Source organism: Salmo salar, chromosome 15 (genome assembly GCF_965601325.2).
Source record: "Salmo salar chromosome 15, fSalSal1, whole genome shotgun sequence".
Classification (NCBI taxonomy): domain Eukaryota; kingdom Metazoa; phylum Chordata; class Actinopteri; order Salmoniformes; family Salmonidae; genus Salmo; species Salmo salar.
Genome location: NC_138305.1, coordinates 36,845,001 through 36,868,208, shown reverse-complemented (window position 1 = coordinate 36,868,208; position 23,208 = coordinate 36,845,001). Strand labels below are relative to the sequence as shown.

Sequence of the window (23,208 nt, the reverse complement as noted above, 5' to 3'; positions counted from 1 at the left end):
GACAAACCGATGCAGTCCTGATTGTCGACATACCGGACCTCGTTCACTCCAAGGCCCTCCTTCTGATACAGCTCTTGTTCCTAGAATTTGAAACAGAACAGTTCCAATAACAAACATTTATAATGACCTTCAGAATGACATTCAGAATATAATTGAATATTGTTTATTATACAAGATAGTTCTCTACTATAATGAGGCCAAGGACTCCAATGTATTCAAATAAATCCATCAAGGGTTGTTTTTCTATCTATTGTGCAATAACACACTACTTTACCAAGGTCTCTGACTAGGGTTGCAAAGTTACGGGAATGTTCAATAAATTCCCTGGTTTTCCCCAAATCCCGGTTGGAGGATTCCTGAAATCAGGAAGGAATAAGCAGGAATCCAGAATCCTCCAAACAGGATTTCTGGAAAACCAAGTTCACGGAATTTTGCAGCATCATATCTGATAAATAAAACTGAATCCAAATGTCAAGGTTTCCTTCTGCTTGTTGCAAACACCTGGGCTCATTCTCAGTTAACCTTTTCTCGATTTCTTGCATCCTCTCTTCTCGCCTCCTTCTCAAAACGCATTGAAGAAGGTCCGATGGGAGGGACCCATGGACATTCCCTTCAAATAGTTTAGAAGGAGGCGAGGAGATAAGATGCTAGGAATCGCAGAAAGGCAACTTGAAGTTGAGCCCTGGTTGGACAAGTGGTTGGTCAGCTAAGGAGGCAGGGACATTGGGGTGAACACACACAGACCATGGAAGAAGCACTCACCTCTTTCAGAATGCGCTCGTTGAAGAACTGCTGCAGCTTCTCATTACAGTAGTTGATGCAGAACTGCTCAAAGCTGTTGTGCTCAAAGTACTCTGGAAGAGACATCAGGAAACGAAAACACATTAAAAAACCAAGCACTTTAGCCGTAAACCACCACTGTCTCTGACTAATGGACTCTTGCAATTATATGCAATGTGTGGTCCATGTTATGTTCGGTATAATGTTGTCTCGTGGGGAAATGTCTGTTGTTGTTGAAGTTGTTTTATGGACAATTATGCTGTAAAACCACTTTCCCCCTGAGGGATAATAAAGTGTGTTACTACCATCATATCATGTGGCATCGTGTATCACATCCATAGAACACATATGCCCAGTGCCTTCAGAAAGTATTCACACCCCTTGACTTTTTCCACATGTATTACAGCCTGAATTTAAAATGTATTGAATTGAGATTTTGTGTCACTGGCCTACACAAAATCCCCCCATAATGTCAAAGTGGAATTGTTTTTTTTATTTTTATGAAAAGCTGAAATTTCTTGAGTCAATAAGTATTCAACCCCTTTGTTATGGCAAGCCTAAATAAGTTCAAGAGTTAAAATATACAAGTCACATAATAAGTTGCATGGACCTAAGACAATAACATAGCAAGGCAGCAACACATGAAAACACAGCATGGTAGCAACACAACTTGACAACAACATAGTAGCAGCACAACATGTCAACAGCACAAAACATGGTACAAACATTATTGGGCACAGACAACAGCACAAAGGACAAGAAGGTAAAGAGAACAATACATCTTGCGAAGCAGCCACAACTGTCAGTAAGAGTGTCCATGATTGAGTCTTTGAATGAAGAGATTGAGATAAAACGATCCAGTTTGAGTGTTTTTGTAGCTCGTTTTTGAATGAATGCCTCATCTCTGTACCCCACACATACAATTATCTGTAAGGTCCCTCAGTTGAGCAGTGAATTTTAAACACAGATTAAAACACAAAGACCAGGGAGGTTTTCCAATGCCTTGCAAAGAAGGGCAACTATTGGTAGATGGGTAAAAAAAGCTGAATATCCCTTTGAGCATGGTGAAGTTATTCATTACACTTTGGATGGTGTATCAATACACCCAGTCATTACAAAGATACAGGTGTCCTTCCTAACTTGCCGGAGAGGAAAGATACAGTTCAGGGACTTCACCATGAGGCCAATGGTGACTTTAAAGCAGTTACAGAGTTTAATGGCTGTGATAGGAGAAAACTGAGGATGGATCAATAACATTGTAGTTACTCCACAATACTAACCTCATTGACAGAGGAAAGAAGGAAGCATGTACAGAATACAAATATTCCAAAACATGCATCCTATTTGCAGTAAGGCACTAAAGTAATACTGCTAAAAATGATGTGCCAAAGCAATTCACTTTCTGTCCTGAATACAATTTGGGGCAAATCCAATTCAACACATTACAGAGTACCACTCTGAATATTTTCAAGCATAGTGGTGGCTGCATCATGTTATGAGTATGCTTGTAATCGTTAAGGACTGAGGAGTTTTTCAGGATAAAAAAATAAATGGAATCCTAGAGGAAAACCTAGTTCAGTCTACTTTCCAACAGACTGAGATTAATTCCCGTTTCAGCAGAACAATAACCTGAAACACAAGGCCAAATCTACACTGGAGTTGCTTACCAAAAAGACTGAATGTTCCAGAGTGGCCGAGTTACAGTTTTGACTTACATCTGCTTGAAAATCTATGGCAAAACCTGAAAATGGTTGTCTAGCAATGATCAACAACCAATTTGACAGAGCTTGAAGAATTTTGAAAAGAACAATGGGCAAATGTTACACAATCTAGGTGTGGAAAGCTCTTAGAGACTTACCCAGAAAGACTCGCAGCTGTAATCGTTGGCAAAGGTGCTTCAGGGGTGTAAATACTTACGTAAATCAGATATTTCTGAAAACCTTTTTTAAATACATTTGCAACACTTTCTAAAAACATGTTTTCACTTCGCAATTATGGGGTATTATGTGTAGATGAGTGAAATGTATTTACAATTTTTTTTATAAATGTTGAATTCAGGCTGTAACACAACAAAATATGGAATAAGTCAAGAGGTATGAATACTTTCTGAAAGCACTGTACATAGGGCACATAGAAGAGGTACAGACCGAAGCCTGCGATATCCAGAACCCCGATGAAGTTGGCAGAGGAGTGGAAGGGGAAGCACTGGTTGACCCTGGTGACCACGTGGTCAAACAGCCGGCTGTACACAGCCTTGGCCAGGGCGTCCCGTGCATTGTTTGCCTGCTCCACTTTCAGTGGCACTCTGGAGGGAGAGAGAGGGGAGGGAGAGAGAGAGAGAGAGCAAGAGCGAGAATGAGCACATCACAGAACTGAAATTAATAAACTTGACTTTCTGTACGCAAAGCACATTTCTGTGAATAACATACAATGAAGTATATCTGATCTAAATCTAATGAATCGCACGAGGGGAAATTGGATTTGTCAACAGCAAATAAACATACAGCCACAACGTATAAACCTGAGCACTAGTGGCTGGTGAAAGAAGTAGCCCACAACTCAAAGACGACAGAGTCACTCACTAATCCAATCCATTCACCACCGTGGGACTGCAGAACTGTTCAGGGGCCTGCTCGGTTTCCCAAGAGGATAATTGCATTATTGATATCTTGGGGGAAAAGAGTGACTGTAATATGATAAGGAGCCATAACAATGACAGAAGGTATAAATAAGCATCATAGCTCTGTGTTGGTATTACAACTGCCTGGGAGCTCTGACTGCAGTCAAGTATGCAGCTCAATAATTACAGACCATAGAGAGAGGGCTAAGAATGAAGAGGAATGGAAAAAGGTACAATATGAATACCCCGTGGACTTTCTCAACAAGTTTTACATCTGCCCTTTTCTTTACAAACATCATTGTCATGCACTTTAGGCATGACAGAAAATAACTAATTCTCTATCTGTGGCACTTAGACATTAAGTACTCAGAGAACTGCTATGTCCAAGTCCACCTTAGTAATGATTTCAGATTCTTTTCACACACATTCACCTCCATTACACACACACACACACACACACACACACACACACACACACACACACCCCCCCCCCCCCCCCCCCCCCTCCTCTCTCAGGGCAGGACATATCCATTATCCTGTCCCCCCCATGTATCTCCCTTCAGCACTGGCTGATGTGTTGAGACGACAGCCACATCCCACAAGATAAGGACTCTCCATGATAACCTAATCCATGATAACCCCATCCTTACCCCACCTCCCCAACTCGTTTTACACCCTTGACCCCCCAGCTCTCAGTACACACCTGGCCTCGCTCGCTTGCTCTTTCGCTCTACCACACCGCATGTTTAATTCATTATCCCCTTGCTTCTTCCAGCCAGTGAGAAGAGCACATAGCCCCCAGTTAAAACATTTGAATATAAAGGTTAAGCCTTGGCCTCTCATTTAAAAACCAAGCGGTTTGCCATCACACTAACAGTAGCGGTGATGCGTGTATCCCCTATGAAGCCCACATGCTCTATGATCTCCATAACATACTCTCCGGCACCATGTTCTCAGATGTAATCAGGAAGTTGAGAAGCTCACATCTCATTAAATTAGCTTTAAATGAGTCTGTGTAGTGAACATGTATATGGGTTTGCTGAGAGAGTGGAAGACTGTACCCCCTGCCCTCGCTGAACTACAGAGTCCGCCACAGAACTCACCATGGTGGGGTAAACATGATTAACGTCCCTCTCTCCCACTCTCTGCCTCGCACATTTAAACACCTTAAAGCTAGTCCCCAAACAAACGAACATTTAGCTGGCTACAGCTTTCCCCCTTACATAAGTAATAAAAATATCCCCGCTATAGTGGTGGAGCCGCAGACAGAGAGACGTTTGAAATCCACACCCACCCTTTATAAGACACTTACTGCAACTATACTCACACATTGCCATCGTTGCTATTAATTAAACAGAAGATTATTTAAATTTTAGTCATTTAGCAGACACTCTTATCCAGAGTGACTTACAGTACTGAATGCATACATTTATGTACTGGTCCCCCGTGGGAATGGAACCCACAACCCTGGTGTTGCAAGCGCCATGCTCTAACAACTGAGCTACACAGGACCAGAAAGTACTGTACACCACTAACTCATTGCTTATTATTATGCCCTCTTAATGAAACGTGAGAGCTCTCCCTCTCACCACAGCATGCATACAGACCTTGGCCCTGGTCAAAAGTAGTGCACTATATGTAGGAAATAGGGTGTCATTTAGGACGCACTCATAAAGGCACAGCCAGGCCCATATAAACCAGCACTTCAAGCACAAGTGTCTCTCGCTCCACAGATAAAACAACAGACAAACATTAGTGTGGGAGGGCGGGTGGGAGGGTAATTGCAGGTAGCGAGTGGCTCGGCATTCAGGTTGGCGAGCCGAGGGAGTGCCAAGCTGCCCGTACAACAATCACAGTCAGGCATTAGAAAGACTGAGCCACGGCTAAATACATGCAAGGCCTTGGCGTAGATAGAGATAGGGACTGTTTCCTAAATGGCACCCTATTTCCTATAGTGCTCTGTCAAATGTAGTGCACTATATAGGGCAGGGATCATCAACTAGATTCAGTCACGGGCAGATATTTTCTTGAGCAGATGGTCAGGGGGCCAGAACATAATTACATCATTTGTAGACTGCAAATTGACCGCAAGAAGATCTAACAGACCGCCCAAACAGATATAATATTTGACTAAAATATGACTTATCTCTTGAGCAAATAGCCTACAACTGTGTCTGTCCGGAGCTCACTGGAGCAGAAACTCTAAAAGGCCCAGAACACTTTAAGTTTGCCAGCATGAGCTTTGGGCCTTGACCAAGTTCATAGAGTTTCAAGTTCCTTGCACACAGACCATGCATAGCCAATGTGATTTACAGGATTTTTGAAAAATTTTAAATCAGGATATTTTCTTTATTTGTTGGCTTCATGTAGGCTATTTTTACATATTGGCAATGTCAATAGAAGTTATTTTTATATTTGTATAATTTTCATTTAGAAAGAATTTTGATTAACTGCATGACGTTGATTTTGAGACATGAAGACTTTATTATAAATGAAACTGTTCCATGAAAATGTGCATATGAAAACCATCTGTAGAGGAATCATCAGCAGGCAGATCAGTAGGGAACGGTACGATAACATGGCACTCCAAATGGAAAAGGTTGGTGACCGCTGGTATAGCCTATTACTGGCAACTTCAGGAGCTTAGAATCTGCGAAGGCCAGCAGCAGGAGGAGGGTCAGGAACAGTTCTTTCTTTCTTCTGGTTAAGCTATATTGATCTCTGGCTCCCTCTTTAGTAATGTGTCTTCATTTTTAATCACAGTGCTTAAAGCATCAGACAAGTTCAGTAGCCTACATATAGTTGATTTTATTCAAAACATAGGTTGTGTCTATATATTGAAAAATACACACTTAAAAATGTCAACCAATCGATTGGTCGGGGACAGCCCTATGTGAAACCCTGATATAATGAATAGGGTTCCATTTGGGATGCATACAGGGACTAGGGAAGTCTTGGAGGAGGGCAAATGCTTGTCTTTTATTCCCTCCATCACTTTGAAGACTTCGGAGCTGTCCATTCCCACAGCAACATGACCGTATTGTTTCCCACAGCAACATGACCGTGTTGTTTCCCACAGCAACATGACCGTATTGCTTCCCACAGCAACATGACCGTATTGTTTCCCACAGCAACATGACCGTATTGTTTCCCACAGCAACATGACCGTATTGCTTCCCACAGCAACATGACCGTATTGTTTCCCACAGCAACATGACCGTATTGTTTCCCACAGCAACATGACCGTATTGTTTCCCACAGCAACATGACCGTGTTGTTTCCCACAGCAACATGATCAATTTGATTCTTCTCTGCATGTAATACTGTGATTCTCTCTCCTCTCCACTGCTCAGCCGTACCTCTACCAGTGTGTTCTATCATCAACAGGAAAAGTATGGTAGGGCTGAGGGAGGGAGGATGCATGCTTGGCTGCTGCTGGCTGATGCTGCGGTGTGTGTGACAGAATGGTGCTCCTATTTTTAACTCTCAGCACAATACTCACTGGGAGTGATGTCGGACACACACACACACACACACACACACACACACACACCACACACACACACACACACACACACACACACACACACACACACACACACACACACACACACACACACACACACACACACACACACACACACACTATACAGTTGAAGTCGGAAGTTTACATACACTTAGGTTGGAGTCATTAAAACTGTTTTTTCAACCACTCCACAAATTTCTTGTTAACAAACTATAGTTATGGCAATTCGGTTAGGACATCTACTTTGTGCATGACACAAGTAATTTTTCCTACAATTGTTTACAGACAGATTATTTCACTTATAATTCACTGTATCACATTTCCAGTGGGTCAGAAGTTTACATACACTAAGTTGACTGTACCTTTAAACAGCTTGAAAAATTCCAGAAAATTATGTCATGGCTTTAGAAGCTTCTGATAGGCTAATTGACATCATTTGAGTCAATTGGAGGTGTACCTGTGGATGTATTTCAAGGCCTACCTTCAAACTCAGTGCATCTTTGCTTGACATCATGGGAAAATCAAAAGAAATCAGCCAAGACCTCAGAAAAATAATTGTAGACCAGTAAAACGAGTCCTATATCGACATAACCTGAAAGGCCGCTCAGCAAGGAAGAAGCCACTGCTCCAAAACCGCCATAAAAAAGCCAGACTACGGTTTGCAACTGCACATGGGGAAAATATTGTACTTTTTAGAGATATGTCCTCTGGTCTGATGAAACAAAAATAGAACTGTTTGGCCATAATGACCATTGTTATGTTTGGAGGAAAAGGGGGAGGCTTGCAAGCCAAAGAACACCATCCCAACTGTGAAGCACGGGGATGGCAGCATCATGTTGTGAGGGTGCTTTGCTGCAGGAGGGCCTGGTGAACTTCACAAAATAGATGGCATCATGAGGAAGGAAAATTATATGGATATATTGAATCAACATCTCAAGACATCAGTCAGGAAGTCAAAGCTTGGTCGCAAATGGGTGTTCCAAATGGACAATGACCCCAATAATACTTCCAAAGCTGTGGCAAAATGGCTTAAGGACAACAAAGTCAAGGTATTGGAGTGGCCATCACAAAGCCCTGACCTCAATCCTATAGAAAATGTGTGGGCAGAACTGAAAAAGCATGTGCGAGTAAGGAGGCCTACAAACCTGACTCAATTACACCAGCTCTGTCAGGAGGAATGGGCCAAAAATTCACCCAACTTATTGTGGGAAGCTTGTGGAAGGCTACCTGAAACATTTGACCCAAGTTAAACAATTTAAATGCAATGCTACCAAATACTAATTGAGTGTATGTAAACTTCTGACCCACTGGGAATGTGATGAAAGAAATAAAATAAATCATTCTCTCTACTATTATCCTGACATTTCACATTCTTAAAATAAAGGGGTGATCCTAACTGATCTAGGACAAGGAATTTTTACTAGGATTAAATGTCAGGAATTGTGAAAAACTGAGTTTAAATGTATTTGGCTAAGGTGTATGTAAACTTCTGACTTCAAATGTAGATGCACTGTGCATTTCACTACTTTTGACCAGGGCTATGGTGACTTACTTGATAACTGTTCCTTTGGCGCCCCCTGCTGTTGTGAGCATGACCCTGGACGTGAGGCTGACACTCAGGTCCTGCTCTCCCAGACCCAGCAACTCAGCACAGTACTCCACCGTCTGGCTTGACTGGTTCTTTATGGTGCAGCCACCTGGTGGGACAGACATGCAGAACGGTAACATTGTGAGTCGTTTAGTAATGTTGTTAGTAACGTTGTGAGGACGATGTTTTGGGGGGGGGGGGGGGGGCTGAAAGCCACTACGTACAAGTTTTACTCTGATGTTAAAAATAAATGGCTTATTCCCATAGAAATTTGATCTTCCTCTGGGTTGTCTGGAACAGAATGTGTAATGTGGAGTCAGTGAGTAGAGGAGAGCCCAAGACATTCACACCGTAATGCATCAGCCCTGACAAATGAGAGAATACTAACTTGCTCGAACAACACAAATATACAAGATGATTCTGTAAGAGATTACCGCAGAGGACTACAAAGAGTGACATTCACAAAGAAGACACATGAGAATCTTTTCATCAGTTACTCTGATGGCTTTGTATTAATAATGAATGAAGGGGAGGAGAATGACTAGTCCGCAGTGTCCTTGGTGTATGTAGTGGCTCCTTAATAGTGAATAAAAGCCCTTTCACAGTCTACAACAATGGTGCTTTTCCACTGAGACCCCCACACCAGTGGGCAGTGTTTTATGTTAACGTGAGCTCTAGTGTTGTGGTGTTTCCATCAGGAGTGTGGCACTAAAGACTTATGGTGAGCAGAATCAACAACCTCTGCATCATTCAAGACTGTTGCTTTATGAGAAGGTGTTAAAGTTCACTGTTAGACATTGTTATGTAAATGTCAGCTGAAAAGTACCCAGGGAGTAGCTTCCAAGTTCGCCGGAGCCATGGCTCAGTGAGACACGGGGTGCCGGCCCGCGTAGATGGAAACAAATGTCTGAGCCTTTTGGGTAAAACACTGGCGTAAATTGGAAATGGAAATGCGGCACAAGAGGCCACATGGGCCTTTAGAAGGAAGATGAAGACTAAAGTAAATCGATCACAGAGCAGAGTGTTCTGGCGGACCACAGCAAAATGGCACCTGCTGCCCGGACACAAGGATAAAAAAAATTGTGCCTTGCAAAAGTATTCATCCCCCTTGGCTATTATCCTATTTTGTTGCATTACAACCTGTAATTTAAATTTATTTTTATTTGGATTTCATGTAATGGACATACAAAAAACAGTCCAAATTGGTGAAATGAAATGAAGCCCCTAAATAAGACCTGGTGCAACCAATTACCTTCAGAAGTCACATAATTAGTTAAATAAAGTCCACCTGTGTGCAATATAAGTGTCACATGATCTCAGTATATATACACATGTTCTGAAAGGCCCCAGAGTCTGCAACACCACTAAGCAAGGGGCACCACCAAGCAAGCGGCACCATGAAGACCAAGGAACTCTCCAAACAGGTCAGGGACAAAGTTGTGGAGAAGTACATATCAGGGTTGGGTTATAAAAAAAAATATCTGAAACTTTGAACATCCCATGGAGCACTATTAAATCCATTATTAAAAAATGGAAAGAATATGGCACCACAACAAACCTGCCAAGAGAGGACCGCCCACCAAAACTCACAGACCAAGCAAGGAGGGCATTAATCAGAGAGGCAAAAAAGTGACCAAAGATAACTCTGAAGGAGCTACAAAGCTCCACAGCAGAGATTGGAGTAGCTGTCCATAGGACCACTTTAAGCTGTACACTCCAAAGAGCTGGGCTTTACGGAAGAGTGGTCGGAAAAAAGCCATTGCTTAAAGAAAAAAATGAGACTAAAATCTTGCTTTTTGGACATCAAGGAAAACGCTATGTCTGGCGCAAACCCAACACCTCATCACCCCGAGAACCCCATCCCCACGTGAAGATGGTGGTGGCATCATCATGCTGTGGGGATCGGCAGGGACTGGGAAACTGGCCAGAATTGAAGGAATGATGGATGGCGCTAAAAACAGGGAAATTCTTAAGGGAAATCTGTTTCAGTCTTCCAGAGATTTGAGACTGGGACCGAGGTTCACCTTCCAGCACGAAAATTACCCTAAGCATACCGCTAAAGCAACACAAGTGTTTTAAGGGGAAACATTTAAATGCTTTGGAATAGCGTAGTCAAAGCCCAGACCTCAATCCAATTGAGAATCTGTGGAATGACTTAAAAGATTGCTGTACACCAGTGGAACCCATCTAACTTGAAGGAGCTGGAGCAGTTTTGCCTTGAAGAATGGGCAAAAATCCCAGTGGCTAGATGTGCCAAGCTCCTAGAGACATACCCCAAGAGACTTTCAGTTGTAATTACTGAAAAAGGTGGCTCGACAAAGTTTTGACTTTGGGGGGGGTGAATAGTTATGCACGCTCAAGTATTCAATTTTTTAAATCTTATTTCTTGTTTGTTTCACATAAAAATATATTTTGCATCTTCAAAGTGGTAGGCATGTTGTGTAAATCAAATGATACAAACCCCCCAAAAATCTATTTTAATTCCATGTTGTAAGACAACAAAATAGGAAAAATGCCAAGGGGGGTGAATACTTTCGCAAGCCACTGTAGACTAGACCAATGACTTCTTCATGCAACAACACACAATGAGAAAATGCCAAGGTATCTTCCAGCTCTGTGACAAAAAACTTTTAACTACCACTTTCTCAGCATCCCTTATGCTTCCTGTCCTGTGCCCTGGTGCTTTACTCATATTGTCACTGCACTCACAGAGACAGCTATGTCTTTGTTATTGGTTGGCGTACCAAACAGTGTGTGTTCTGAAGTAATGTGGTCTGACAAGACATCTCATAAGCCAGCCATGTGTTAAAGGGATACTTTGGGATTTGTCAGATGAACTCGTGGATATGTGTGTCTGTGTGCAGTGTGAAGGAAGTTGCTAGCTAGCGCAACTTCTAACTAGCATTAGCACAATGACTGGAAGTCTACGGGTAACTACTAGCATGCTAACAGATACCCATAGACTCCCAGTCATACGCCAAGAGACTTTCAGTTGTAATTACTGCAAAAGGTGGCTTGACAAAGTTTTGACTTGGGGGGTGAATAGTTAAGCACGCTCAAGTATTCCGTTTAGCTAGCAACTTCCTTCAAACGGCAGAGAGACACACAAAAATGGTATCCACGAGTTCATAAAAAAAACAAAAACATTTTTAGTCATTTAGCAGACGCTGTAATCCAGAGCGACTTACAGTAGTGAATGCATACATTTCATTTCATGCATTTTTTGTACTGGCCCCCCGTGGGAATCAAAACCACAACCCTGGCGTTGCACACACCATGCTGGCGTTGCAAACACTATGCTCTACCAACTGAGCCACAGGGAAGGCCTTCATCTGACTCTGGGGAAGTAGATATAGGGCTTCACATGCATACATGCATACACACACAGACAGAGAGTGTAAGACTTGGCTCACCTGATATGGAAACTACACTGCTCAAAAAAATAAAGGGAACACTAAAATAACACATCCTAGATCTGAATGAATGAAACAATCTTATTAAATACTTTTTTCTTTACATAGTTGAATGTGCTGACAACAAAATCACACAAAAATAATCAATGGAAATCCAATTTATCAACCCATGGAGGTCTGGATTTGGAGTCACACTCAAAATTAAAGTGGAAAACCACACTACAGGCTGATCCAACTTTGATGTAATGTCCTTAAAACAGGTCAAAATGAGGCTCAGTAGTGTGTGTGGCCTCCACGTGCCTGTATGACCTCCCTACAACACCTGGGCATGCTCCTGATGAGGTGGCGGATGGTCTCCTGAGGGATCTCCTCCCAGACCTGGACTAAAGCATCCGCCAACTCCTGGACAGTCTGTGGTGCAACGTGGCGTTGGTGGATGGAGCGAGACATGATGTCCCAGATGTGCTCAATTGGATTCAGGTCTGGGGAACGCGCGGGCCAGTCCATAGCATCAATGCCTTCCTCTTGCAGGAACTGCTGACACACTCCAGCCACATGAGGTATAGCATTGTCTTGCATTAGGAGGAACCCAGGGCCAACCGCACCAGCATATGGTCTCACAAGGGGTCTGAGGATCTCATCTCGGTACCTAATGGCAGTCAGGCTACCTCTGGCGAGCACATGGAGGGCTGTGCGGCCCCCCAAAGAAATGCCACCCCACACCATGACTGACCCACCGCCAAACCGGTCATGCTGGAGGATGTTGCAGGCAGCAGAACGTTCTCCACGGCGTCTCCAGACTCTGTCACGTCTGTCACATGTGCTCAGTGTGAACCTGCTTTCATCTGTGAAGAGCACAGGGCGCCAGTGGCGAATTTGCCAATCTTGGTGTTCTCTGGCAAATGCCAAACGTCCTGCACGGTGGACGTCGGGCCCTCATACCACCCTCATGGAGTCTGTTTCTGACCGTTTGAGCAGACACATGCACATTTGTGGCCTGCTGGAGGTCATTTTGCAGGGCTCTGGCAGTGCTCCTCCTGCTCCTCCTTGCACAAAGGCGGAGGTAGCGGTCCTGCTGCTGGGTTGTTGCCCTCCTACGGCCTCCTCCACGTCTCCTGATGTACTGGCCTGTCTCCTGGTCGCGCCTCCATGCTCTGGACACTACGCTGACAGACACAGCAAAACTTCTTGTCACAGCTCTCATTGATGTGCCATCCTGGATGAGCTGCACTAACTGAGCCACTTGTGTGGGTTGTAGACTCCGTCTCACGCTACCACTAGAGTGAAAGCACCGCCAACATTCAAAAGTGACCAAATCATCAGCCAGGAAGCATAGGAACTGAGAAGTGGTCTGTGGTCACCACCTGCAGAACCACTCCTTTATTGGGGGTGTCTTGCTAATTGCCTATAATTTCCACCTGTTGTCTATTCCATTTGCACAACAGCATGTGAAATTTATTGTCAATCAGTGTTGCTTCCTAAGTGGACAGTTTGATTTCACAGAAGTGTGATTGACTTGGAGTTACATTGTGTTGTTTAAGTGTTCCCTTTATTTTTTTGAGCAGTGTATATTGAGCAGTGAGTGTGAGAGAAAGAAAGAGTCAGACAGAGACCGACCGTCACCCTGCTTACCCGATGTGCTGCCTGCCTCCTCAAAGTCGATGTTGCCCAAGTGCAGCACCCCGGCCACCACCCTGAACAGGTCCAGCTTCTCTGTATCATCCAGGCCGATCTTCTTCATGGCCCCGCACATCCTGTTGAAGTCCCCCTGGTCGTCCAGCAGAGGGTCCTTTAGGGGCCCAGCCTTCAGGTGCTGAGGAACCATAGTTGGGAGAGGACAGGTCAGTGGTCACCCTCACCCGGGGCCACCCTGGCTGTGTTAAGATAGGCAGACCAATTCTTTTGACCAATCAGTTCATCTCAAAAAAAGATCTGAAAAGATCTGATGTGATTGGCCAAAAGACCAATTAGTGGAAAAAACATCAGAATTGGGCTGCCTGTGTGAACGCAGCCCGTCTCTATAACCTTAACCCTTCAGGAGCCCAGCATTTCAGGGGCTAATAGACCATGGGGAGAGGATGGGTCAGTGACCAGGGTTACACGCTCTTCACAGAAGGTGTACTGTCTCAAAGATTGGAGGCTTGCATTGGAGGCTTAAAGTAAGCTGTGTCAAGGCTGTGTCTTAACATCAATAAAATAACCTCTCTAATTACCCATCAAGTAAAAATACCATCTGTCTCCCTCACTGAGGTTTTCTTTGACTTGGTTAAAGTGTTTGTTTGGATCTGAGCGGAGGCATGGGCTGCTACTTCACATGTAACATTGGGACTTCAAGCTATAATGCATTTTATTGTACAGAATTAGCACAATAAACCTGCATGAAAGCTGAGGTACATCACATCTCCAACCAGCTGCAGTAGGAAGAGAAGCAGGGATAGTACATTGGATCACACACCTGGAAAACCAACCACACAAGAAGAATGTCACAGTACCATGGTATACTGGTATAGAAATTACAACATACTGTAGCTTCTAACACCAGACTAGAATGCCAGATAAATGGCATTAGGTTTCCTAAACTGAAACAACAAACATTTAAATGTCTGAATAAGACCCATCTCTCTACATGCAATTTTAGATTCTTGAACTTATTTCAACTGACATTATTCTGTAACTGAAAGTGGATGCACTTGTTTATTAATTTAAACTAAGGCAATTCATATTTTTCTGCACACCATAAAGTACAGAACAAAATTTCCTTGTAAACAACAGAGGAGCAGTTTGTTCTTCTCTATAGAGAAATCTAAAACCTAAGGCAGGGTTCCCCAACTGGCCTTATTTAGCCCGCAGGTAGTTTTATTTGCCTACCCCAAGTTTTTTTTACAAAAAATGTCATTCTAACACATAACACATATGGAATCATGTAGTATCCAAAAAAGTGTTAAACAAATCAAAAGTAGCCACCCTTTGCCTTGATGACAGCTTTGCACACTCTAGGCATTCTTTCAACCAGCTTCATGAGGAATGCTTTTCCAACAGTCTTGACGGAGTTCCCACATATGCTGAGCACTTGTTGGCTGCTTTTCCTTCAATCTGCGGTCCAACTCATCCCAAACCATCTCAATTGAGTTGAGGTCGGGTGGTTGAGGAGGCCAGGTCATCTGATGCAGCACTCCAATACCCTCCTTCTTGGTCAAATAGCCCTTACACAGCCTGGAAGTGTGTTTTGGATCATTGTCCTGTGGAAAAACAAATGATAGTCCCACTAAGCGCAAACCAGCCATGCTGGTTAAGTGTGGCTTGAATTCTAAATAAAATCACTGAGTGTCACCAGCAAAGCACCCCCACACCATCACACCTCTTCCTCCATGCTTCACGGTGGGAACCACACATGCAGAGATCATCCGTTCACCTACTCTGCGTCTCACAAAGACATGGCAGTTGGAACCAAAAATCTCAAATTTGGACTCATCAGACCAGAGGACAGATATCCACCGGTCTTATGTCCATTGCTCGTGTTTCTCGACCCAAGCAAGTCTCTTCTGCTTATTGGTGTCCGTTAGCAGTGGTCTCCTTGCAGCAACTCGACCATAAAGGCCTGATTCACGCAGTCTCCTCTGAACAGTTTATATTGACATGTGTCTATTAATTGAACTCTGTGAAGCATTTATTTGGGCTGAAATCTCTGAGGCTGGTAACTCTAATGAACTTATCCTCTGCAGCAGAGGTAACTCTGGGTCTTCCTTTCCTGTGGCGGTCCTCATGAGAGCCAGTTTCATCATAGCCCTGGATGGTTTTTGTGACTGCACTTGAACTTTCAAAGTTCTCTTTGCTTATTTGCACTGTTCTTGCTATAATATGGACTTGGTCTTTTACCAAATAGGGCTATATTCTGTATACCCTCCCTATCTTGTCACAACACAAGTGATTGGCTCAAAGGCATGAAGAAGGAAAGAAATTCAAGAAATGTACTTTTAATAAGGCACACCTGTTTATTGAAATGCATTCCAGGTGACTACCTCATGAAGCTGGTTGAGAGAATGCCAAGAATGTGCAAAGCTGTCATCAAGGCAAAAGGTGCGTACTTTGAAGAATCTCAAAATAATATATATTTTGACTTGTTTAACACTTTTTTGGTTACTACTGTACATGATTCCATATGTGTTATTTCAATGTGTTCACTATTATTCTACAATGTAAAAACAAGTAAAAATAAAGAAAAACCCTTGAATGAGTAGGTGTGTCCAAACTTTTGACTGGTACAGTATGCATGTATGCATGTACAGTTGAAATCAGAAGTTTACATACACCTTAGCCAAATACATTTAAACAAAGTTTTTGACAATTCCTGACATCAGGTTATGTTGATATAGGACTCATTTTACTGTGGATATAGATACTTTTGTACCAGTTTCCTCCAGCATCTTCACAAGGTCCTTTGCTGTTGTTCTGGGATTGATTTGCACTTTTCGCAACAAAGTACTTTAATCCCTAGGAGACAGAACGCGTCTCCTTCCTGAGTGGTATGACGGCTGTATGGCCCACGGTGTTTATACTTGCGTACTATTGTTTGTACAGATGGACGTGGTACCTTCAGGCATGTGGAAATTGCTCCCAAGGATGAACCAGACTTGTTGAGGTCTACAAAATGTTTTCTGAAGTCTCGGTTGATTGCTTTTGAAAGGCACTGAGTTTGAAGGTAGGCCTTGAAATACATCCACAGGTACACCTCCAATTGACTCAAATGATGTCAATTGGTCTATCAGAAGCTTCTAAAGCCATGACATAATTTTATGGAATTCTCCAAGCTGTTTAAAGGCACAGTGAACTTAGTGTATGTACATTTCTGATCCACTGGAATTGTGAGTAAAGTAAAGTAATTTGTCAGTAAACAATTTTTGGAAATATTACTTGTGTCATGCACAAGGTAGATGTCCTAACCGACTTGCCAAAACTATAGTTTGTTAACAATATATATACAGTTGAAGTCGGAAGTTTACATACACTTAGGCTGGAGTCATTAAAACTCATTTTTCAACCACTCCACAAATTTCTTGTTAACAAACTATAGTTTTGGCAAGTCGGTTAGGACTTATATATATAAACATACACATATATATATATATATATATATATATAAACGCAGCAAAAAAATAAACGTCCTCTCACTGTCAACTGCGTTTATTTTCAGCAAACTTAACATGTGTAAATATTTGTATGAACATAAGATTCAACAACTGAGACATAAACTGAACAAGTTCCACAGACATGTAACTAACAGAAATTGAATAATGTGTCCCTGAACAAGGGGGGGGGGGGGGGGGGGTTCAAAATCTAAAGTAACAGTCAGTATCTGGTGTGGCCACCAGCTGCATTAAGTACTGCAGTGCATCTCCTCCTCATGGACTGAACCAGATTTGCCAGTTCCCGAACATTTCTGGGGGGAATGGCCCTAGCCCTCACCCTCAGATCCAACAGGTCCCAGATGTGCTCAATGGGATTGAGATCCGGGATCTTCGCTGGCCATGGCAGAACACTGACATTCCTGTCTTGCAGGAAATCAGGCACAGAACGAGCAGTATGGCTGGTGGCATTGTCATGCTGGAGGGTCATGTCAGGATGAGCCTGCAGGAAGGGTACCACATGAGGGAGGATGTCTTCCCTGTAACGCACAGCATTGAGATCGCCTGCAATGACAACAAGCTCAGTCTGATGATGCTGTGACACACCTCCCCAGACCATGACGGACCCTCCACCTCGATCCCGCTCCAGAGTACAGGACTCGGTGTAACGCTCATTCCTTCGACGATAAACGTGAATCCGACCATCACCCTTGGTGAGACAAAACCGCAACTTGTCAGTGAAGAGCATTTTTAGCCAGTCCTGTCTGGTCCAGCGACGGTGGGTTTGTGCCCATAGGCGACGTTGTTGCCGGTGATGTCTGGTGAGGACCTGCCTTACAACAGGCCTACAAGCCCTCAGTCCAGCCTCTCTCAGCCTATTGCGGACAGTCTGAGCACTGATGGAGGGATTGTGCGTTCCTGGTGTAACTCGGGCAGTTGTTGCCATCCTGTACCTGTCCTGCAGGTGTGATGTTCTGATGAACCGATCCTGTGCAGGTATTGTTACACGTGGTCTGCCACTGCGAGGACAATCAGCTGTCCGTCCTGTCTCCCTGTAGCGCTGTCTTAGGAGTCTCACAGTACGAACATTTCAATTTATTTCACTGGCCACATCTGCAGTCCTCATGCCTCTTTGCAGCATGGCTAAGGCACGTTCACACAGATGAGCAGGGACCCTGGGCATCTTTCTTATGGTGTTTTTCCAGAGTCAGTAGAAAGTCCTCTTTAGTGTCCTAAGAATTTCATAACTGTGACCTTAATTGTCTACCGTCTGTAAGCTGTTAGTGTCTTAACGACCGTTCCACAAGTGCATGTTCATTAATTGTTTATGGTTCATTGAACAAGCATGGGAAACAGTGTTTAAACCCTTTACAATGAAGATCTGTGAAGTTTTGTTTCCAGATTTTTACGAATTATCTTTGAAAGACAGGGTCCTAAAAAAGGGACGTTTCTTTTTTTGCTCAGTTTACACACACACACACACACACACAAGTTCTGTTAAACCATTGTACTGTGACATTCTGGTCCAGCCTAATGCTGGACACAAAATATGTTGTAATTTTGACCTCAAGCCCTAAACTACAGAGCAAAACCACATCATGCATTTAGAGAAAGCATGCAACCCCACGACACTCAGCACTGATGTGAACCCTGAGACAAAAAAATCTTCCCAAAATTCACATCATAATAAAAATCTAAAAGTAGTAGTCCTGGTCACAGCACCAAATCCATAAATCACCTGATTGTCCTGAATTGTATAAAGAAGCAATGTAAAGAGACATATAACCTTGATCAACACAAGGGACAGGGGACATGGTATGGAACAATGTATGGGCAAGGGTTACAAAATTCAGGCAATTTTCCAGGATTTCTGTTAACTGAAATCTGGATTTCTGGGAAAGTTACCAGAGTTTTGCAACCCTAGTTCAGGCTTATCATATGCACTGGCAATAAGCATGAAGGCCTTATTCATCATTTTATCACAACACGATGCTCTCCAAAAGGTCAAAACACAGCATTTATCATGAGCAGGTGATTCCTGAGATCAAAAGGTATGATCCTCCATGACTATATAATAAGATCCAAGGCAGGCTCTCAGGAGCCTGCCTTGTCCAGCTGTGAACATTGAAAGAGGGTAAATGCAACACCTAGCTGTACTGTACCTACCACCTAAAAGCAACACCTAGCTGTACTGTACCTACCACCTAAACGCAACACCTAGCTGTACTGTACCTACCACCTAAACGCAACACCTAGCTGTACTGTACCTACCACCTAAAAGCAACACCTAGCTGTACTGTACCTACCACCTAAAAGCAACACCTAGCTGTACTGTACCTACCACCTAAACGCAACACCTAGCTGTACTGTACCTACCACCTAAACGCAACACCTAGCTGTACTGTACCTACCACCTAAACGCAACACCTAGCTGTACTGTACCTACCACCTAAACGCAACACCTAGCTGTACTGTACCTACCACCTAAAAGCAACACCTAGCTGTACCACCTAAAAGCAACACCTAGCTGTACCACCTAAAAGCAACACCTAGCTGTACCACCTAAAAGCAACACCTAGCTGTACCACCTAAAAGCAACACCTAGCTGTACCACCTAAAAGCAACACCTAGCTGTACCACCTAAAAGCAACACCTAGCTGTACTGTACCTACCACCTAAAAGCAACACCTAGCTGTACTGTACCTACCACCTAAAAGCAACACCTAGCTGTACTGTACCTACCACCTAAAAGCAACACCTAGCTGTACTGTACCTACCACCTAAAGCTTCACCTGAATATCATCTGCTTAGGTTAAACATACGCTGAAAACTCAACCCAACAAGTACTCAGAATCTCTTTACTTACTTGCCAGTTTTAACAATAGAAAGATAATTACTGATATTTCTATGTGTTTAACCTAAATGGTACTATTACCTTTACTAAAAAAACATTATCTGACAAAAAATGTCCATACTCAGAGAGACACTTCTTCTGATGTCCCCAACTAGCCTACACAGAACAAATGAATCATCACTGGCCCTCAAGAGGAGAGAAAAAGAGGCATAGTGTTGTCCAGGTCATTTCTTCATAACAATAACAATTCATTACGGTGAGTCCTGAAGGGGTGCCATACACACAGCTGCAATGGTGGACTACTTACAGCTGTATGCATAATTAATCAAAGGGAGAAGGCAAAGGAAGGAAGTAATTTCATTGGGAGGATAAAGAATTCTCATTGATGTGGTACATTACATCTATCCATACGGTCATGTCAGTGGCTCCTTTCCTAATTCAAATGTTTGCTGCTTATCTGCATCACATCTCAGAGAACAATGTTTCAAGAGGTAATATACAAAATGTTTTAATCTGACCAGAATGAAAATAAAAGTTGTAGGCTACTTTGTGGGAATTTAAAAACTTTTGAAATAAAAGATGTCACTACTAGAAGCCACTGCATCAGTGTATCCGCAGACCAGGACAAAACAACAATCCTCCTTTGACTGAGCAAGCCATTAAGTAAAGCTAAAAGCCACTGAGACAGATACGGGAGCAAGGTGGGGGTAGAGAAGTACATTCTGTTCACTCTCTCCGCAGACAGAGTCGTGCCTAAGTGCATTTCCAATTAGTTCTGGAGATGAGAAACCGGCTGTCATTAGATAGCAAAGGGAATCCTGGCCAAAAACTAGAGATAAGAGAGAGGGTTTCCGTCTGTGGTTTTCATGGATATTGGAATACATGGAGTAGTGAAGATGCAATTCAACCAATATATAATGTGCACGAGGAAAGAAAGTGGATAGGGTGTTGCGAGAGAGAGAGTGAGGGGGTTGAGAGAGAGAGAGAGAGAGAGAGAGAGAGAGAGAGAGAGATGGAGAGTGAGGGGGTTGAGAGAGAGAGAGAGAGAGAGAGAGAGAGTGAAGGGGTTGAGAGAGAGATGGAGAGAGAGAGAGAGGGGGGGTTGAGAGAGATAGAGAGAGAGAGAGAGATGGAGAGTGAAGGGGTTGAGAGAGAGAGAGAGATGGAGAGTGAAGGGGTTGAGAGAGAGAGAGAGAGAGAGAGAGAGAGAGAGAGAGAGAGAGAGAGTGAGGGGGTTGAGAGAGATGGAGAGTGAGGGGGTTGAGAGAGATGGAGAGTGAGGGGGTTGAGAGAGATGGAGAGTGAGGGGGTTGAGAGAGATGGAGAGTGAGGGGGTTGAGAGAGAGAGAGATGGAGAGTGAAGGGGTTGAGAGAGAGAGGAGAGAGAGAGAGATGGAGAGAGAGGGGGGGTTGAGAGAGATAGAGAGATGGAGAGAGAGATGGAGAGAGAGAGAGGGGGGCTTGAGAGAGATAGAGAGAGAGATAGAGAGGGGGTTGAGAGAGATAGAGAGAGAGAGGGGGGGTTGAGAGAGAGTTGAGAGAGAGAGGGTGTTGAGAGAGAGGGTTGAGAGAGAGGGGGTTGAGAGAGAGGGTTGAGAGAGAGGGGGTTGAGAGAGAGGGTTGAGAGAGAGGGGGTTGAGAGAGATGGAGAGTGAGGGGGTTGAGAGAGAGAGAGAGAGAGAGTGTGAGGGGGTTGAGAGAGATGGAGAGTGAGGGGGTTGAGAGAGATGGAGAGAGAGAGAGAGAGAGAGAGAGAGCGAGAGAGTGAGAGAGGGTTGAGAGAGAGAGAGAGAGGGTGTTGAGAGAGAGGGTTGAGAGAGAGGGTTGAGAGAGAGAGGGTGTTGAGAGAGAGGGTTGAGAGAGAGAGAGAGAGAGAGATGGAGAGAGATGGAGAGTGAGGGGGTTGAGAGAGAGAGAGAGAGAGATGGAGAGTGAGGGGGTTGAGAGAGAGAGAGAGAGATGGAGAGTGAGGGGGTTGAGAGAGAGAGAGAGAGATGGAGAGTGAGGGGGTTGAGAGAGAGAGAGAGAGAGAGAGAGAGAGAGAGAGAGAGAGATGGAGAGTGAAGGGGTTGAGAGAGAGAGAGAGAGAGAGAAGAGAGAGAGAGAGAGAGAGAGATGGAGAGTGAGGGGGTTGGGAGAGAAAGAGAGATGGAGAGAGAGATGAGAGAGAGCGAGAGAAGGGGGTTGAGAGAGATGGAGAGAGGGAGAGAGGGTTGAGAGAGAGGGTTGAGAGAGAGAGGGTTGAGAGAGAGAGGGTTGAGAGAGAGGTGGTTGAGAGAGAGATGGTTGAGAGAGAGGTGGTTGAGAGAGAGGTGGTTGAGAGAGAGAGAGAGAGGTGGTTGAGAGAGAGGTGGTTGAGAGAGAGGTGGTTGAGAGAGAGAGAGAGAGGGTGTTGAGAGAGAGGGTTGAGAGAGAGAGGGTGTTGAGAGAGAGGGTTGAGAGAGAGAGAGAGAGAGAGAGAGAGATGGAGAGTGAGGGGGTTGAGAGAGAGAGAGAGAGATGGAGAGTGAGGGGGTTGAGAGAGAGAGAGATGGAGAGTGAGGGGGTTGAGAGAGAGAGAGAGAGAGAGAGAGAGAGATGGAGAGTGAAGGGGTTGAGAGAGAGAGAGAGAGAGAGAGAGAGATGGAGAGTGAGGGGGTTGGGAGAGAAAGAGAGATGGAGAGAGATGAGAGAGAGCGAGAGGGGGGGTTGAGAGAGATGGAGAGAGAGAGAGAGAGAGAGAGAGGGTTGAGAGAGAGAGGGTTGAGAGAGAGGTGGTTGAGAGAGAGGTGGTAGAGAGAGAGGTGGTAGAGAGAGAGGTGGTTGAGAGAGAGGTGGTTGAGAGAGAGGTGGTAGAGAGAGAGGTGGTAGAGAGAGAGGTGGTAGAGAGAGAGGTGGTTGAGAGAGAGGTGGTAGAGAGAGAGAGAGAGAGAGAGAGAGAGAGTGAGGGGGTTGAGAGAGAGTGAGAGAGAGATATGTACCTTACCTCTGGACTCTTGCGGTTCTGAAGGATCTGTTTGTCTGTGTCCTTGTTCGCAAAGAAGCGAGTGCATCCTCTGTTCAAATACTGCAACATAGACAAGAATCAGCAAACAGCAGCAGATTTCATGGATCAATATACCGCAGTATGACAGTTTTAACAATACCTAAAACATCTATTGAATATCCCATCAACGCTGGTCCAGGATGGTTTAACATGATCGTCAACACATCAAACACCATGCATGACCAGTTGCAATATGGCAAACTTGATGACTTTCGAAAGTCAAAGCAAAGTAATATATCCACATCACTGTCTCTGTGTGGACTCTAATACTGATTTTTT

At 43.9% G+C, this 23,208-nt stretch overlaps 1 protein-coding gene across 6 annotated transcripts in view; it reads right to left on the bottom strand.

Annotated features, from left to right (window-relative positions):
- The window catches only part of LOC106571274 (unconventional myosin-VI), a 126,072-nt gene that overhangs the window by 49,881 nt on the left and 52,983 nt on the right, over positions 1 to 23,208 (bottom strand). For all 6 annotated transcript variants that reach the window (XM_045695626.2, XM_082961709.1, XM_082961710.1 and 3 more), the window contains 6 exons: positions 22,870 to 22,950; positions 13,560 to 13,740; positions 8,479 to 8,623; positions 2,928 to 3,085; positions 763 to 854; positions 8 to 80 (listed from right to left, as the gene is read on the bottom strand). In XM_045695626.2, coding sequence (XP_045551582.1) covers positions 8 to 80; positions 763 to 854; positions 2,928 to 3,085; positions 8,479 to 8,623; positions 13,560 to 13,740; positions 22,870 to 22,950 — 730 coding nt within the window. The remainder of the gene's footprint in view (positions 1 to 7; positions 81 to 762; positions 855 to 2,927; positions 3,086 to 8,478; positions 8,624 to 13,559; positions 13,741 to 22,869; positions 22,951 to 23,208) is intronic.